The sequence below is a fragment of the Crocodylus siamensis genome, chromosome 1, assembly GCF_052110815.1.
Source record: "Crocodylus siamensis isolate JL-2025a chromosome 1, ASM5211081v1, whole genome shotgun sequence".
NCBI classification, from domain to species: domain Eukaryota; kingdom Metazoa; phylum Chordata; order Crocodylia; family Crocodylidae; genus Crocodylus; species Crocodylus siamensis.
The window spans coordinates 406,816,935-406,835,312 of record NC_143395.1 but is presented as its reverse complement, the minus strand read 5'-3'; the positions used below and the strand labels follow the sequence as shown (position 1 = coordinate 406,835,312).

General features: G+C 44.4%; 2 protein-coding genes across 10 annotated transcripts in view; one reads left to right on the top strand and one right to left on the bottom strand.

Annotated features, from left to right (window-relative positions):
* Positions 1-2,369, top strand: part of LOC149875360 (transmembrane protein 126A-like) — a 50,842-nt gene extending 48,473 nt beyond the window's left edge. Inside the window, exon 6 of the mRNA XM_090030643.1 lies at positions 2,244-2,369. Coding sequence (XP_089886769.1) covers positions 2,244-2,313 — 70 coding nt within the window. The 3' untranslated portion in view covers positions 2,314-2,369. The remainder of the gene's footprint in view (positions 1-2,243) is intronic.
* SYTL2 (synaptotagmin like 2) overlaps positions 1-18,378 on the bottom strand; it is an 87,490-nt gene that overhangs the window by 29,207 nt on the left and 39,905 nt on the right. For all 9 annotated transcript variants that reach the window (XM_090030634.1, XM_090030631.1, XM_090030628.1 and 6 more), the window contains 3 exons: positions 3,555-3,627; positions 2,368-2,473; positions 322-1,209 (listed from right to left, as the gene is read on the bottom strand). In XM_090030634.1, coding sequence (XP_089886760.1) covers positions 322-1,209; positions 2,368-2,473; positions 3,555-3,627 — 1,067 coding nt within the window. The remainder of the gene's footprint in view (positions 1-321; positions 1,210-2,367; positions 2,474-3,554; positions 3,628-18,378) is intronic.

The following is an 18,378-nucleotide window of genomic DNA, read 5'->3' as shown; positions in this document are numbered from 1 at the left end:
TTCCAATGATTAACCACCCTCACAGTCATGTGTCTCCCCACACAGCCTAGCTAATAACTATATGTATTCATGCATTGAGCAAGGGACATCATTCATCAATTTTTCAAAAACTGAGAATATATTCTCAAAAATTATTCACACAATATTTAAAATGCTGGAAGATAAGCAGTTTAGTGTGTAAAACTGGTACATTAGTAAGCAAGCAGAAATATTCTGGATAATACAGAAAACTTATTCTTGCAATTAAAATATTAACACAAGTTATTTGCAACTGCATTTAAGATTTGTATGGCTTAACCCATTAACCATTGGTTCTCTTACCAATAGCATTCTTGAGCAACTCTGATTCAGGGTTCAAGTGAGGCTTAGATTTGTTTGGCGATGTCTCATCGACGGTTGGTACATTCGTGCTATTTAACAAGATCTTGCTGGAAAAGGCTGTTGGAGTCACAAGTTCTGCAGAAGGGCTTTTTTCTGGCTGTGAGGTTTCAGTAACTGATAAGCTTGACCCTTCAGCATCATGAGAATTCAGCACCAACATGTTTTCTTGCAAAACGTCTCTGCCTGTCACATTACTATCTAAAGCTGATGAAGAAGAATGGGAAGGTTTTACAGCAAGAGACTGTTCGTTCCCAGGAGCACCCGATCTACCAGTGTTACTTACACTATTATTATCATCGAATTCCAATAAGTCAAACTCTCTTATTTCTTTGCCTTGATGCAATGGGGGACTCTGCAGTTGCTCACTCTCACCTATATTATAAGAGAACCTGACTTGTTTTAATTTTTCCAATGAATTTTGTGAATCGTCTTCTGCTACTTCGGTAGGAGAATTCTTCTCAGCTACGCCTTCAAGAATAGCTGAAGTGGGCACACCATTCTTACTTTGGGCATCCAACTTCTGATTAACACGAAGAACTTCTGAATCAGTGGAACTGGAACTTGAGCTGCGTTTCAAAATGCCCCGAGGTGGTGTACTAGCCCCATTGACCTGATTTGTCCTTTTGGCGGGCTTGGGTAAAGCGGCATCTTTTTGCATCTTGGGATCTGTTATTTTACAGATGACTTTCCTGGCTTTCGGTACAGGCGGCTGATCTGTAGGTTTCTGTGATTCATCACTCGGTTCTGTAGGAGTTTGCCTAGGTTCCTCAGATCCACTGTTAAGCGACTTTGTCTTGGATTGAATGTCCTTCGAAGGGGAGAGAGAATCTGCAAGACAAGACATGCTTACAGGGAAAGGGTAAATAAAAATATATCACAAAACAGATAAGCCCAAGAACATGCATTTAGCAAAAGCATGAAGAGTTCTACAGAGACACGTGGTGCAATTGTTCATGTACTTCTAGGATGCAATAGAAAGACGCAGCCCAAAAATTTGACAATATAAAGACCAAACCCATACTTAAAATACAGATATTTGATTTAATTTGTTTGTAATGAGGAGTCCCAACTGGAAGGAATGTTTTGATTAGTTATTTAAAATCTACTATGCTGATTTCACATTTAGTCATCTAAATTCCTGTATGGGCCCAACAATTTTATTTTTGGGTTTTCTATTTGCATCTACAGGAACTTAAGACTTTTTAATGGTCATGGAGAACTATGTAAAACTTGGCATGGTTAACTCCCCAGCAGTTTAAGTGAGTCTGATGTGCAATATTTTACTTTTTCCTTTCCTATTATTAAGTATCATGGTAGGAGGCAAAAGAGTAATTTTGTACCCTGGCCAATATATTCTAATAACAATTTTGCAAGATTATGTTATGACACATCATCTCTGATACCTTATTTGGTTACAAAAAAGGATGCTGTCACAAAAAAAGGAGCCTAAAATAAACAAAACTGAGAAAACAAGAAAGGCTGGGTACAGTAAAGGGGAAGAAGAAATCAAAGGCTGGGGTCTGGGCTTGATCTCTTGCTGCTAAACTATGAGGAGCAGTGACTGGGAAAAGCACAGAGGCAGCTATGCACAATATGAAGGAAGATATCATCTTAAGCTGCTCTCTGACTAGCCCCAAAAGAGCCTCTCTCAAGTGGGAGACTGAACGACTTCAGGCATATGGAGGGGCGCAGGCAAGTGGGAAAGGGATAACCAAAACTCAAATATTTTTGAGTGATGATTCCCTCAGTGTGTTTAGAGATTCTTAAATATATTTTAAAACACACTTGAAATAAACCGGTTGGTTGGTTATAAGATAGGCTCGTCTACAGAAGTTAAAATACGGCATTCTGTTTTATTTCAGGATACCAAAAGAAAAAAACCCTCCACATAACTCTGATGCAGCAACTTTGGGAAAGATGATTATTATTTAGCACAGCCAAGAGTATCACCAAGTCCATATAGGACATGAAAACAGATACGCTTACCTTCATGTGGTGTCCAAGATAGACCAGCTGTTCCACTTCCTGACTCCCTGCTCTTTAAATTATCATCATCAGGTAAAATGGAGTCATTAAATGGATTTTTCCTTTGCTAGAAGAGAAAGGACATAAATTGTGTATAAAACATTTAATGTCACTTTAGTGTTGGTAAAAAAAAACCCCCAAAAAACCCACAGAAGCACCGTAAATTTTTCCAGCAGAAAAGCATTTAACTGAGTCTCTTATAAGACGATGAATTCACAGCATTACAAAATAGTGAAAGTAATGGCAATTTCCCACCCTTTGGGAACTACAGTTTCAGCTCTGCTACTGTGACTTCCAAAAAGTATTCAGACCCATAAAAAGATTCTAGCTAGATTGCCTTTGTTTTTCTCACTTTCCAGTTTTCTTTCATGGGCAAAGTAGGTGGCATTAGAACCACGAATCTATAGATCACAATTTTTTTTTACCGTCTAAACATGAACAGGAGCTACAACTCTCCCCTTTTATATACCACATACCGCTGTGGGGCACATGAATACTCCGGACGTCCCAACACATAGGATATGGGAGGTATTTGTGGCTAGATTCACTTCTGTTTTTCTGAAACATATTAAACTAAACAACATACTGACTAGGATAGGATAGAAGAATACTCAGATGCATAACTCGCATAAAATATAGAGCTAGTGGAAATCCATTAAGAAAATGTTTCCCTGTCAGAACACCAACTTCATAAAACTGAAATATTTCACAAGACACCCGCCTTTGGAAGAACAAAGGAAAGAATGGTTATTTTTTTGGTTGGGAAAAAATTGAATGTCTGACTTTGTCTTAAAATCAGGACAAAAATTTTGCAAGCAGAAAACTGTATTTTGGATCTAAACCATAGTACTAATAGACCTCCTCTGGCATGACTGGTAATAATAGGTGACCATCTTCTAAACTGGTTTAAAAGCTGGTTTTGCCAGCTATCACAATGTGCTGCTATGCAGCCTGGGTTATAGTCAGGTGGCTTCGCACCGACTAACATTCCAAGATATTCCCACTGTGATGTTTTTTCATAAGGCAAAAATACCCAAGTCCTTCATTTTATTATCTTTAAATTATTTACTGGCATTATTAGCCGAGTGACAAAAAGGCACACAAGAGCTTTAAGAAATGCTTCCTTGATACTTCAATACTGGACCTACCTTTGCTGGTGACACTGCTGCCTTCGTGGACCTTTCCTGTAGTCTATCTAACGTTACTGTCGAAGCATTAGAACTATGAGAAAACAAAAGTTTATAATGAAATCAGGACATCATTTTAGGACTGGAGAAATGAAAATTAAGATACAGATTTTTTTTTTTTAAAGCAACTTCAACATGATAACATGTTCTTCTACACAAATCTGTTCCTTTCAGTTCTGAAAGCAAGTTTCTTCCAGTCGTAACCTATGAAGGAAAGGGAGGAAATTTTCCTTTTCCACACTCAGTCTTACGAGCAAAGACATTTTGGCATGACAATTTGATACATCTTTACGCTGGCACGTAGTAGTAGTAGTCGTTAGAAATGCACCAGTGTGTCAGTCCATATTATCGGCACCAATAAGGGGAAAATTTACATTATTGGCAATCAGCTTTTTTTGGCTGGTTATGACCAATGATGTCACCAATAAATGCCGCATGCATGTACGCAGCCACAGCATATACATGGTCAGCCTGGCAGCTTGGAGAGCAGTGTCCAGCTGGTAAGTCTGTTGGGGCAGGGGGGAAGGAAAGGGCCACGGGGTGGGCAGATGGAGGCCCCCACAGTGAGGGAGGGAGTGGGGCTGGGGCAGGCACTACCCAACCAGGGTGGGGCGTGGGGATGGAGCCACAAGCATCTCATCTGGATGGTGCCGGGGGAGGGGGGGGCAGATCCTACCACTACGTGCACCCCCCAGGGGAGGCATGGGGGCGTGCCCCCCGGATCTGCGCACGGGCTGCAGCTGCAGACTGGGGCTGGGTGGGGGAGGGAGCGGGTGCTGAGCTCTTCCCAGTGCAGGGGTTGGGCTGGGGTTGCACTTGCCACCGCTACCCACCTTGAAAGTGGTGTTTCATTTTGATCATAGAAAAATGTGGATTTTGGGTAAGCTTCTTTTAAATCCAAAAATTGGAGATTTTTTTTTTTTTAAATCAGAGAAAACCAGGATCCCTGGTAATGACCTTCCAAACTGATAATCACTAATGCTTCAGAGCATTAAATAGCAGCTGGAAAGAGAAAGTTAAGTGGCACCAACAAGGGGGCGGGGGGAGAAATGAAAAAGTATTGGACTATATTAAGGCAAGGTTGATAAACTAAGATTCAGGGGAGAGCTGTGCTAGTAACTTCAGAAGAGGAAAACTTCTGTGCCATTTAGGCACAGGATGCTATTTAAAACTTACAACCGTATATAAGCTGTATCCACTATAGGAAACCTTCTATTCAGCTCTACTATTACAGAATTCAAAATGTAAACAGCAAACAGACTGACTGGCTGATATTGATTGGTTGGTTTTACCACACCTATATAGAAATTAAACAAATCAAAGTGGGGGGAAAGAGGGAGGAACAGAGATTTATTTTTAAGTGGGAACGGACAGAACAACTCTTATCCATATGCCAAACAATGAAAGTTTTTACAGAAAAGTCACATTGCCATCCCATTTTCCATTTATACAACCACTTCAGGAACCTGAAAAGGCATATATTTTCCATAGATGGATACAAAATGTTTTCCCCTGAACACACCTCAACTTCCAGTTAAATACCATTAAAGCTCTGTCAGTTTTTCTTCAACTTTCTTAAATTGTTTTCCGTCATGGAAACACTCACATAGCATTATGACAGTAATGATCAGTTATTCTGCAGCTGTTTGCACGTATACTTAACATATCAGATGCACCTAATGCCTTTTCTCCACACATTATCTGAAAAGGGCAATTTTTTTTTTAAAAAAAGGCTAGGTCATGGAAGTTATAACCCCACCCTCATTTTAAACAAGGTGATACTGCTTGTGTACTTTAGCTGCCAATTAAAAAGAACGTGGTAAAGACTTCCTCTTCCAATCTATACTACCTAGAAGTGCGGTGGTCGATGTCTTAACCAAATCTCTCATTTTAAAAGAAAAAAGCCATATAATTTTAAGGCAACAGTGCCTTAGATAGCCTATACATTCAGATTCACAACAGAAGAGCAAGAAATGGTACGTTAAGAGTTCTATTTACAAAGAAAACGTTACCCATCAAAAAGGTTAATAACAAATATGCACATGTTAGCATAAAAAGGATTAAAGACACTACTCACTACCACAGTGGGTCTCAAAACATCAGCTCACTCAACTCGCATGGAAAACAGTGGTGAAGAAACAAGAAGATGGTGGTGAAGAAACAAAGTGATCAGCAATTTACACAGCACTGGTTACTTACACAGCAACCTACACAGCATTGCTTAGATCAGGAGTCTCAACTCCCAAATCCCTGGCTGAAATCAAGGTCTTTCTGAAACTTGTTCAGGTAACACAACTTAGCATAATCCCTCAGAAGAGAAGAAAGAGAAAGGAAAAGGAGGAGATAAGAGAAAAGGAAACCACATATATATGTAAGGAGCTAGCAATGTGGTTTTAGGAAAAAGTACATTTGAAAGGAAGTGCGGTTTGCAAAAGGGAAAGTGACCAAAACTATTCACTGATTGAGGCCCAAATTTGGTGACCAGTTTCATATAGAAAAACGAGATTGGGGAGGGCAGGGGATTGTAGGGGAGGAGAGAAGGACGGGGAAGAGTTGAGGTTTCGACATTTCCCTAAGCAAAGTGTTCCAAAAACTTGTTTGTAAACGGCAAGAGTTTCTAATATTTTATTTTAAACCTTGTCCTGAAATAAAGACATAAAAAAGGAAACATTTTTGACAAACGTCCAGTTTTGGGGGCCCCACTATAGAAAGGATGTGGACAAATTGGAGAGATTCCAGCACTTTGGACAACAAAATTGGCTCTCGGGCTGAGGCACACAGCTTGAGGAGAGACTGAAGGAACTGCGCTTATTTAGTCTGGAGAAGAGAAGTCTGAGGGGGATCTAATAGCAGCCTTCAACTACCTGAAGGGGGGTTCAAAAGAGTATGGAGCTGGACTGTTCTCAGTGGTGGCAGACAACAAAAGAAGGCGTGATGTTCTCAAGTTGTAGGAAGGGAAGTTTAGTTTAGATATTAGGAAAAACTCTCTCATTAGATAGAATCAGAGAATCAATGAGTGGGAAGGGACCTAGACAGATCGAGTCCGACCCCCTGCCATGGGCAGGAAGGAGCACTGGGGATGGCAGGGGCATAAGACCCCAGCCAGGTGCCTATCCAGTCTCCTCTTGAAGATCTCCAGGGAAGGTGAGAGCACCACCTCTCTGGGAAGCCTATTCCAGGCTCTGGCCACCCTTACCGTGAAGTAGTTCTTCCTAATATCTAACCTAAACCTATCCTCCCCCAGCTTGTGGCCATTGTTTCTGGTGACTCCAAGGGGGGCCCTGGTGAACAGACTTTCCCCGAGTCCCTGCTGCTGGCCCCTGATAAGGTTGTAGGCAGCCACAAGATCCCCCCTCAGTCTCCTCTTGTGGAGACTGGAGAGATTCAGGTCCCTCAGCCTCTCCTCAAAGGGCTGGCCACGGAGGCCCTCAACCATACGAGTGGACCCCTCTGGACCCTCTCCAGGGTCTCCACGTCCCTCTTGAAGTGTGGCACCCAGAACTGGACACAGGACTCCAGCTGTGGCCTGACCAGCACCGCATAGAGGGGGAGCAAGACCTCTCTGGACCTGTTAGTGATGCCCCTGTTGATGCAGGACAGGGTGAGGTTGGCTCTGCTTTTGCTTTGTCGCATTGGAGACTCATATTCATCCTGGAGTCGATGTAGGTAGGTAGGTAGTAAAACTTGGCTGGGATGATCTAGTTGGGGATGGTCCTGCTTTGAGCAGGAGGCTGGACTAGATGACCTCCTGAGGGCCCTTTCAAACCTAATTTTCTGATTCTATGCAAACACTGGAACAGGTTACCCAGAGAGATTGTGAAATCTCCATCCTTAGAGGTTTAAAGATCCTGCTAGACAAAGCTTTAGCTATGGTGATCTACAGGTTTTCCTCAATTTATGCAGGTTCTGTATATGCAAATGAGCATTTTTGGACCCATAATTTGTTGTACGAGACATAAATTCACTATTATGCGATTGACATAGGCACTTCCCCCCTGCCCAAGCAGGTAAGTCTGTGGGGGAAGGGGATAGGGCCATAGGGCTGGGGCCCCACTCACCTCAGCCCCTACTGCACCAGCCTTGGGAGAAGCCAGAGCCAGTTGCCTGCAGCTGCTGGGCTGTGCCATGCTCCACCTGTCCCCCTGCGCCTGGGCTCTGCCTGTCCCCGCTCATCCCAACTCCTGGGCTGTGCCGTGCTGTGGTGCAGACAGCTGGTGTCAGTTGCTCCTGGGACCACAGCACCAGGGGCTGGGGTGAGCGCAGACAAGCAGAGCCCCAGGTGGCATGGGGTGCAGCACTCACCCCAGCCCCTGTTGCAGTGGACCTGGGAGCAGCTGACACCAGCTGCCTGCACCATGGCACAGTGCAGCGCAAGACCTGGGGTGAGTGGGGACAGGTGAGGTCCAGACGTGGGGGGAAAGGCAGATCATGGTGCAGGCCAGTGGCTGCAGGCAGCTGGTGCTAGCTGTTCCCGGGGCTGCAGCAGGGAGCAAAGCAGAAGGAACTGTCAGTAGGTGTGTGTGTGGGGGGGGGGGAGGAGGGGGGGGGTTATGACGTGGGGTTCACTTTATGCAAATTCAGTTTATGTGCTGCTCTCTGGGAATGCATGTACCGCATAAATCGAGAGAAACCTGTAGTTGGGAATGGCCCTACTTTCAGCAATTGGTTGGACTAGATGACCTCCTAACGTCCTTTCCAACTCTAATTCCCCCACACTCCTTTCCAAAATGTTTGTATCAGGTCATCCTAAATCTAAGTACTTCTCCTCTGCCCTGTTAGGGTGACAATAATTTGGATTATTAGGGAGCACTGGATTTGCAGCTGAATAAAAGGCATGACCTGTGGCCTAGCAGAGCTGCTAACCACAAGGCAGAATGATATATTAAAAATATATCAAGCAAGATGCTTAGGCAACCAGATTTTGCTTATGAATGCTTATGCTAAGCCAGCCATTTGCTTATGGTAAGTAACCATTTTACCTGTGTTAACCATTTTCTGAGGGAAAAGCAGCAAGTAAATCTGTGTGAATCTGTGTGCTGTGAACCAGCTACAGTGAGGAACGAGATAAGATACAGAGGCCAAAAAAGGTGGAAGATGGTACAACCTGAGACAGAAAAACAGACTGGAATGTGAAAAACAACACGTAATTGGTGACAGAATCCAAGATGAACATATGCAAAAAGGTGAATGGTGATTGATGAAGAAGCCTCCAGAAGCTTCCAGGTTTTGGTCAAAGTCTGCCCATTGACCAAGGAGCAGGAGTCAATGTCTTAGATGTGTGCTCATAGCAAAAAGACATGTAAATGAATGAAATGCATAGGCAATTCCATGCTAATGACGCCAACTGTAAACAGAGGCAGAGCTTACGATGGGAGGAGAAATGGGTGGAACATAGGAGGAGTGAGGGTAGAGTAAATGGTAATCAGTACAAACCAAAGTGTATAAATGACGTGAGGCCCTTGTCTGAAGCTGTCTCCATTTCAAATAAAGCTGCTGCGAGCAATATGTGCTGGTGTTTGCTCCCTGCTCTGCTCTGGCTACTGAGCAACAGGATCTGTGAGTAATCGGACTGTTGTCTCCCTAGTCATTGGGCACCACATGGAGTCGGGGTCTAACACACCCCACCCTGGTCTGGTCAGGAACTTGAAGAATTTACTGTTCAGCACAACTGTATTTCTTCATAGCCTACTACATTTTGGAACTCTATCACAGAATGGACAGAATTGCAATTTGTCATAGAGGCTGGGCCAAGATTTGGAAAATCAGATAGTAAGGAACAACCCTGCGATGGAAGAAGACTTTTCCCTACCGTTCTTAAAGTAGAACCATTTTACAGCAGTGGTGCTCAACTTTTTGTCCATGGGGCCAGATGGGCAGTGCTCATCCCTCTGCAGGCTGGATCCAGCCAGAGACCCAATCCAGAGCTCAGGGTATGTGCAGCATAGCTCTATCCAGCTGCATGAAGGGGAGGGGAAGCCCAGCTCCCTCCAGCCATGAAAGGAAAGATGGCTTGACCCGGACAGCAGGGGAGGGGACATAACCAGGGTCCAATCCAGCTCTGCATGGGGACGGGGAGTGGCACAACCCAGCGGGGGGAAGGGGCGGCCCCCAACCTAGCCAGGTGGAGTGAATGAGGTGTACCCTGCCTGCAGGAGAACACAGCATGGCTTGGCCCCAAACAGCTGTGCACAGAGAAGGGCACACAGCCTAGCTCTAGCCTGGCCACTGAGGGAAGGGGGGCAGGGCCTGACCCTGATCTGGTCATTCAGGGGGAAGCTTGTAGCCCATCTCCAATGTGTCACACAGGGCTTGGGATTTTGGCTGCTTCCTTGCCACCAAAATCCCAACTCATGGGGAGCCCCACCACCCAGATTCGAAGGCTCCACAGGCTGTATTTGGCCCACCGGCCAGAGGTTGAGCACCTCTGTTCTACAGCAATGGCACAGATATAACCAGGTCAGTAGTAAAGCTGTTTCCCTCTGGAGACCATTTTATGGACTGTGAAAATCTCCATTATCATTATAAAAAAACATACAATAGCAGTTGCCCGTCATTGGCAGGGTCAGCAAAAGAGCTAAGAGGACATACAAAACTAACCTGTCCTGGCCTTTACAACTGAGCTCTGCAGAAGTCAGGGACAGGCCATGCTGATAAGCACATGTGGGGAAGTCCACACGCTTTAAGCTGGTCAACCCAAGGCATCAACTTCAGAATTTAAGACCTATCCCCCTCACCCTTTCATAAATATTAAGGCTATCCGCATTTTTAAAAGAGCAGGATTTTGGACAAAACCTTTAACTTTGTGAGGCTATGGTATTAACATTTGCAAGCAGCACACTATAGCCCAATTTTCTGGACTAAAATATTACACTTTCCTACAGTTCAGTACACAAAAGAAAAACCTGAACACTGCCCTTCCCTGAACTGCATATTTTACATGCTCAGTCTAAAGATATAGTTGAACAGAAAATATTGACAAACTGAGTCACTCTATTGAAACTCATTCTGAGCAAGGTTACATCCCCAAAGACACACTTTGCACACCCAGTTCACAAACGTTATCACGTGACAAAATATCACAAGAATCTAACACAGAGGAAAGCATCATTTATAGTTTGGTATTTGGAGTTAGACTGTAAAAGGGAAAGAAGAATAAGGAGAACCATCCTCCAATTTGGGTACATAATCAAAAGACCAAACTAAGCTAGCACTTTTTAAACGTCAGCATTAATCTGGCCCAATAACAAGATTTTCCTTACACAGTAAAATCTTCTTCTAGAAGGTATTGTTCCAGACATTCACGGCTAGCTTTGTTGGCTTGGCAATTGTTTGAGATGCTGTGACATGACTTAAGTGTCCTATCAGGGCCAAGTTCTGAAGTCAAGAACTGTTTTGTCTAAGGAAAGATTGAACAATGGGTCCCTAGCCTGCATCACGCTTTAAAAGCTTCTTTAATAATAACAAGTAACAGCTCTTGAGAGACTAAGCCACCCTGACATTTGAGTGCTCTGGAAATGTTTTTAACCTGTGTTATGCCAAATTAAAAGGTAAGAATTATGCTGTGTTCACATTTGATTCCAGCTGTGTCTGAGACAGCTGACCCTTCCTTTCCTTCAGAAAAATGCAAAGAAAGCAAATTGTGAAGGACCCATAGCTGAAGGTTTCATAGTTTAGTTTCATAGTTTGTAGGGTCGGAAGGGACCTGAGCAAGTCCAACCCCCTGCCTTGCCAGGAAAAAGTACTGGGGTCAAACGACCCTGGCAAGGTGTTTGTCTAGCCTTGTCTTAAACACCCCCAGGGTAGGAGCCAGCACCACTTCTCTTGGAAGTTGGTTCCAGACCCTAGCCGCCCTGACCGTGAAGTAGCGCCTCCTGATGTCTAGCCTGAATCTACTCTCAGTCAACTTATGGCCATTATTCCTTGTTACTCCAGGTAGTGCTCGGGGGAACAGGGACTCCCCCAATGCCTGCTGATCCCCCTTGGCCAGTTTGTAGACAGCCACCAGGCCCCCCCTCAGCCTTCTCTTGTGCAGGCTGAACAGGTTCAGGTCCCATAGCCTCTCCTCGTAGGCCCTGCCCTGCTGTCCCCCGATCATACAGGTGACCCTCCTCTGGACTGTCTCCATGCTGTCAACATCCCTCTTGAAGTGCGGCGCCCAGAACTGGACACAGTACTCCAGCTGCGGCCTGACCAGTGCTGCACAAAGGGGGAGGATCATCTCCCTGGACCTGCTCAAGATGCATCTGTGGATGCATGCCAAGGTGCGGCTGGCCTTCCTGACTGCATCCCCACACTGCCGGCCCACGTTCACCTTGGCATCAATGATGACTCCAAGATCCTTTTCTGCCTCTGCACTGACGAGAAGGGAGTTCCCCAGCCTGTAGGTATGGTGCCGGTTCTTCCTCCCCAGGTGCAGCACCTTGCACTCATCAGTGTTGAAACCCATCCTGTTCTTATCCACCCACCCCTGTAACCTGTCTAGGTCCGATTGCACCCTATTCCTCCCGTCTAGCATGCCCACATCCCTCCACATCTTAGTGCTGTCAGGGTGCTGAATAGGTTTCCTGAATATTGAACCTAATGTTCAACATACACTTCCAATACAAAACCTAACACAGGCTAACCCTTCGCCACACTGAGTTAGCAGCTCTGGAATCAATATCTTTTTATTTGCTCCTGCTCAGCTGTTTCTGTTAGAGATAGGCACACAGCCAGGTAAGATTGTAACCAATTTTAAGTATGTTCAGGCTAGAAGCCTGCTTTAAAACAGGGGCTGAACAACTGGCCTGTCCTCATGCTCATCCCAAAATAGTCAGCCTCAGATATCTTAACAGAAGGAAGAAAGCTCCTGATCATGTTCCACTTACAAAACTAGTACTTTAGTTTTGTACTTATCACTTACAAAACGAGTACTTTCTCCTGCTTTTAGAGACCAGGTTTTTCTCAATACAAATACTGGGGTCTAGATTATGTTCTTTCTCCAGGTTTTACCTGGGAACAGTTTCATTATAAATTACTATCCCACAATCTAAGCATTGGCACCTAATTTACTATATCATTGTTTGTGTTGGATATTACAAATATATCCGCATCACCCAAGCTATGCTAGGAGTTGACAGTGCCAGACCGATCACAGAGTCATCTGCTCAGTTATGTCATTCAAATTGGCTCCCAAAAGACAGCTACAGAAGAAGAAATGACAACAGAAGATCAACACTGAAGGACTCAAGGACCCAATCAAGAACGCCTTCTACCAGTGCCTCAACAAAAAACTGGTGAACTCCAATCAACAATCGGAGACTACTGGCAGCGCTTGGGGGCCTTCAAGTCCACCAGCAGCAGCAACTACAAAAAGACGCTTGAATTCTCTACCAAGAAACAATCAAAACTGGTTCGATGAGAATGACCAGAAACCCAAGAGTTGATCAATTGCAAGGCCTTTGTGCTTGGCAGAACAACATCAACTCCAAGCAAAAGAAACTGAAATCACCGAGTCAAGGCAGAAGTCCAAAGGAGGACCTATGATATCAAGAACAGACGGTGGGAGGACAAGGCAAACGAGGTTCAAAATCTCACTGAAATCCAGGATATGCACAGGTTTTTCAATGCCATCAAAGCCATCTACGGTTCAATCACTCAGGGACCAACCCCCTTGAGACCCAAGGATGGAGGAGACCTGATCAAGGAAAGAGGAGTCAGCAATGCCCGCTGGAAGGAGCATTTTGAAGACTTTCTCAGTTGAGACTCTGCTGTGGATGAGAGTGCTCTCAGCTGTGTCTGACTGGGTGTTGTGGGATGGACTCTCAGAATCCCTCCAACCTTTGATGAGGTGAGGAAAGCCATCAATCAGATGGAGTGAATGAAGAATGACAAGGCATCTGGAGCTAATGGACTCCCCACTGAAATCTTCAAGCAGAGGGGAGAGGAGTTTATATCATAGATCCTTGCCCTCATCTTAAGGATTTGGAAGGTTAAGGAAATCGCAGATGATCCCAGGGATGCCATGACTGGGACAATCTTCAAGAAAGGAGACGAATCCAACTGAGAATTACAGAGGGACTGCCTTGCTGTACACCACAGAAAAGATCATTGCATGACTCCTCCTGAACCATCACCTTCCACTTGCTAAAGAGCTCCTTCCAGAATCTCAGTGTGGGTTTAGAGCAACAAGAGGCATAACTGACATGATGTTCACTGCTCACTGACTGCAGGAAAAGTGCTGGGAACAACATAAACCTCTCTACTTGGCCTTCTCTGACCTTATGAAAGACTTTGACTCTGTCAACCAAGCAACACTGTAAAGGATCCTTCTGAAATACAGGTGGCCACCAAAATTCATCACCATTCTTTGCCTGCTCCATGACGGTATGCAAGCAGTGGTTCTCTGCAAAGGATCTATCACAGATCCCTTTGAGGTTAAGACCAGAGTTAAGCATGGCTCCATCATCACTGTAACAATCTTCTCAATATTCCTTACCACAGTGGTGCATCTGACCACCAACAAGCTTCCAGGCAAATGGATAGTAAGCTGTTTAATCTCAGTTGACTCCAAGCCAAAACCAACACCACCCTGCCCTCAATCATCAAGCTCCAGTATGTTGATGATGCTGTAAATCTATACTCACTCGCAAGCAGACCTTCAGGCAATCGTTGACATCTTTATCAAGGCATACAAGAAAATGGGACTGATGCTTAATGGTTTTACGTTCAGCAGACTAAGGACCTGCATCAACAAGCTCTTAATGAGCAGTCCCCAGCTCTGGTAATTCAGCTTCATAGTTAGACTCTGGAGAACGTTGAGTATTTCCTGTACCTTGGAAGCCATTTTTCACAGAAGGCTGACATCAATGAAGAAATCTAACCTCACCTTACAAGTGCAAATGCAGCCTTTGGATGCCTGAAGAAACAGGTGTTTGAAGATCACAACATCATATCTGAAACCAAGCTCATGGTTTATCAAGCAGTTGTGATGCCTAAGGAGCTGAGACGTGCACAAGGTACAGGAGACACCTCAAGTCACTGGAGAAGTACCACCAATGCTGCCTGCAGAAGATCCTTCAAATCCAGTGGGTAGGCAGATACACCAACGTTAGCATCCTCTCGCTAGCAAATACTATGAGCACTGAGGTGATAATCATTCAACATTAACTTTGCTGGGCCAGCCATGTCATCCAGATGAAGAGAAAGCACTTCAAGCATGTCCTCAAGGCCAACTTGACAAAAATGCAACATCAACTGATTGAAGACTATCACCCAAGACCACTCCAAATGGAGGAAGAGTCTGCTGCAAGGATCACAGTACTTTGAAACCAACAACAGGAGACAGAAAAGTGGGAATGGCAAAAACAGCACATCATGGACTCTGCATCCACTCTGCAAAGGAAAACATGCCCAAATTGCAAGAGTCTGTTGATCCTGGATTGGTCTCATCGGATCCAGGTAAGACAATCATGGAAGACAATCATCCTCAACTGCAAGGGATTGCTGAAGATGACAGCTATATAGTACAATCTTTCCTTAAAGACAGCATCATGGTCCAGTGGCTTAAGCACGAGGATGGAAGTTGGAAAAACCTTGAATTTTAGTTTTACCTCTTCACTTAAGTGCAACACTTGTTGAAAAAGAAGGGATTATTAACACTTGCCTCTTCATTTTCAGATGAAGGTGATACTTAAGAACTAGAAAAAGCTCTTGGCACAACAAAGTAAACAGAAATGATAGGTTCCTGAGTTTTGTGGAAATTTCTGACATGGCTGAAGCAGTGGAGTAGAGAGAAGGACCACAGCTGGAATTGTGACCTGAAATAATGCAGTCCTGGTTCCTCAAATTGTAATCCAAATTTTAACCACTTTCAGAACCATTTTTCTGCAGTCTTAAAAAACCGCCTGATCTCTCCTCTGCACCTGATGGACCCTGAGAGCCACTCTCCAACCATGAACCACTCCACTCTATCATCCAAGGATCCCCTCGATAGGACTCTATGGACTGAGTAACTTCTTCAACCTACCTCCTCCACCACTGAGGACTATTGTATGGGTTTATGTGCATTTATCTTCTTTCTCTCTCAGAATCGCAACCCCCACTGCCTCCACTCCCCCCCCCCACTCCTCCCCACCCACAGGCTTAGTTGGCTAACACTGTATTTCCTGTTACCTAGTTGCCCCATCCCTCTTATGTTAGTCCCTCGCTCAGGCACTCTGTATTTCCCTTATAGCTTTGTCACTTTTGTCTCATGACACTTAACATTTTCTAATAAAATTAAATCTGTTTTTAGCACCAAGGGGGGATGGAACACACACACACACACACACACACACACACACACATTCCCATCTGCATTTTTGGCACCAGGGGAGGGTGTTACAGCTTGCTTGCCTGGTATTGCAGCTCCAAGCCCTATGCTCATTCTGCCCTGGGGGAGAAACTGCCTGTATTTAAGAGCCACACTCAAAAATGTTGCCATCAGCATGTTTGCCCAATATGGACCATGTGTTTTATAGTCATGCTCAGTGTTGGTAGCATTTAAATCAACTTCATTGTTGGTTTCCATTACTAAGCACGTGTTGCTTTTGGCAGCGGTTGAATGATATACAATGAATTTAATAAGGGGTTTTTTGTGTGCAAATTAAGACAGCTTCTTTTCCCCCATGCTGACTGGGGAGAAAATCTCTGTCTTGTATTTGAGTAAATATGGTAAGTAAGTAAAACTTTTGCCATCAGTAAAAACAGTAAGCAGCTGGAGCTTGGTTGAAACTGACAGACAGAGCACAGTAGTGCCATCTTGTATCTGAGCAGAACCTTCAGGGAACATGCCCTCAACCATAAGCTGCTGCTGCATTCTAGGCTGCCTGTAGTATTGCTGGGTTGCAAATAGGCTTCTTTAGAGGTCCATGCAGAGATGGGAGGAATGGAACTAGTGAGGCAGCATGGTGCAGAATGCAATCGGGGAGGAATAGGGGTGGGGGTGGGGACAACACAGCAAACCCATCGTTGCAGTTAAGCATAGTTGCCAACCCAAGATTTGTTTGTTTGTTTATTTTTACTGCAAAATTTTTTACTGACAACTACATTTTTCATTTTTTCTTTTTATATTATGCTTGATTTAGTTAAACCCCTAAATTTTAATCCATCCCTTCTAACTACAGCCTGGCAGCTGAAGATCAGCTGATTAGAACAGTCCCAGAGTTCAGACCTCGGGCTGCTCTGATATGCCATTGGTCGGCAGGGACCACATCAAGGCTGGAGCAGGGATGCTGACTGGGACAACCCCTAGGTTTGAGCCCCAGGGCCATCCTGACCTCCTATTAGCTAGCACAGTTCACCCCAGTTTTTCAGTCGTGTTACAGTTGATGCCTCAAGAAATTCAGGGTAGGCCACACTGATAATCACATATGTGTAGGGAAGTCCACACTGCTGCCACTTATGCTTTGTTAAGTTGGTAAACCCAAGACATCAACCCCCAAAACAAAGACCTACCCCCTTCTATAAACGTTAAGGCTGTTTGCATTTTAAAAAGAGTAAGATTGGGACCGCTCTGGGGCATGCCACACATTCCAAGTTATGGCGCCTTAAAAACCAGCTACAGAGATATTACTTCTAAGTAACACCCTTATGGCTGGTTTGTGATTTTATGACCCCATAAGTTCTACAAATGTGCGGCCAGTTGCTATTTTTGGCAACATTTCCATCTTAATCATGGCAGAAACATAACATGCACCAGGGGCCTAAAGAAGCAAGCTCCATCCATTCATTCCCACTCAGTGGGCACATCTACACATGCTATTAATGCACAGCAATAAACTCTGGCACATATTGCACCAGAGTTTATTACTCCTAGGCACCATGTTTGAACACGTGCCTGAGACCACAGCATACTGAGCTGGCTCAGGGGGTTAGCCTGCAAATCCAGGGCTGCTCCAACCCAGCTCAACATGCTGTGAAGGGCTGGATGGGATGCAAGGGTGCTCCAGTGTGGGGCTAGTTGGCAAGCAGCAGGCTCTGAAGCACCCTCATGCCCCAGCCAGCCCCATCAGTGTCTATACATGCGTTGCTGTGGAGTAAAAAGCTCTACTGCAGGACAGTACTTGTATTTACAAGTACTAACCTGCAGCGGAGCTGATTAGTTGACAATACAGCAATCCGGGCACAGAAAGAGTAAATATAGCTACCATCTTAGCAACGCCTTCTCCCCAAAGTTTACTATGGCAGTAGAGATCATTCAAGAAACTCAAAATGACTGTTCCTTTTTAATTCCAAAGCAGGACATTCTTAGTGAAAGCCATTTTACTCTAGAAAAGGCTTCTTCCTTGGTCCCACAGATTCAAAACTTGGTTTTATATTGTTTCCCTAACAATATTATGAACTCCTAATCAAGACCACCAGTCCAGAGCCTGGCTTCACTCACACTCAAGTAACGTGAGAAGTAAAATGAGATTAACAGTCATTTAGGCTACACGTAGAGAGATTCAGAATACTGCATTCCTCCAGCATCCAGCTGCCAGGGACTCTATGGAACGAGCTATCCCAGATCCTGAATCCCAATGAAAGTTCTGAAAATGAAACAAGACTGCCTATCTTTCCCTGTCCTGGGGTGCATTTATTTTGAAATGTGCAGTATCGTTTTATTTGTCAGGGAGCATAGAACATAACATGAGAAAACATAACACATTAAGATATTGCAGACCGATTTCCCAAGCCAGAGTAAGGAACTATTTACAACTCCTTGAAATTTAATGAAGAGTGATGCATTAGGGGCCTCAAGAGCCAGCCAAGAATTAGATGGACG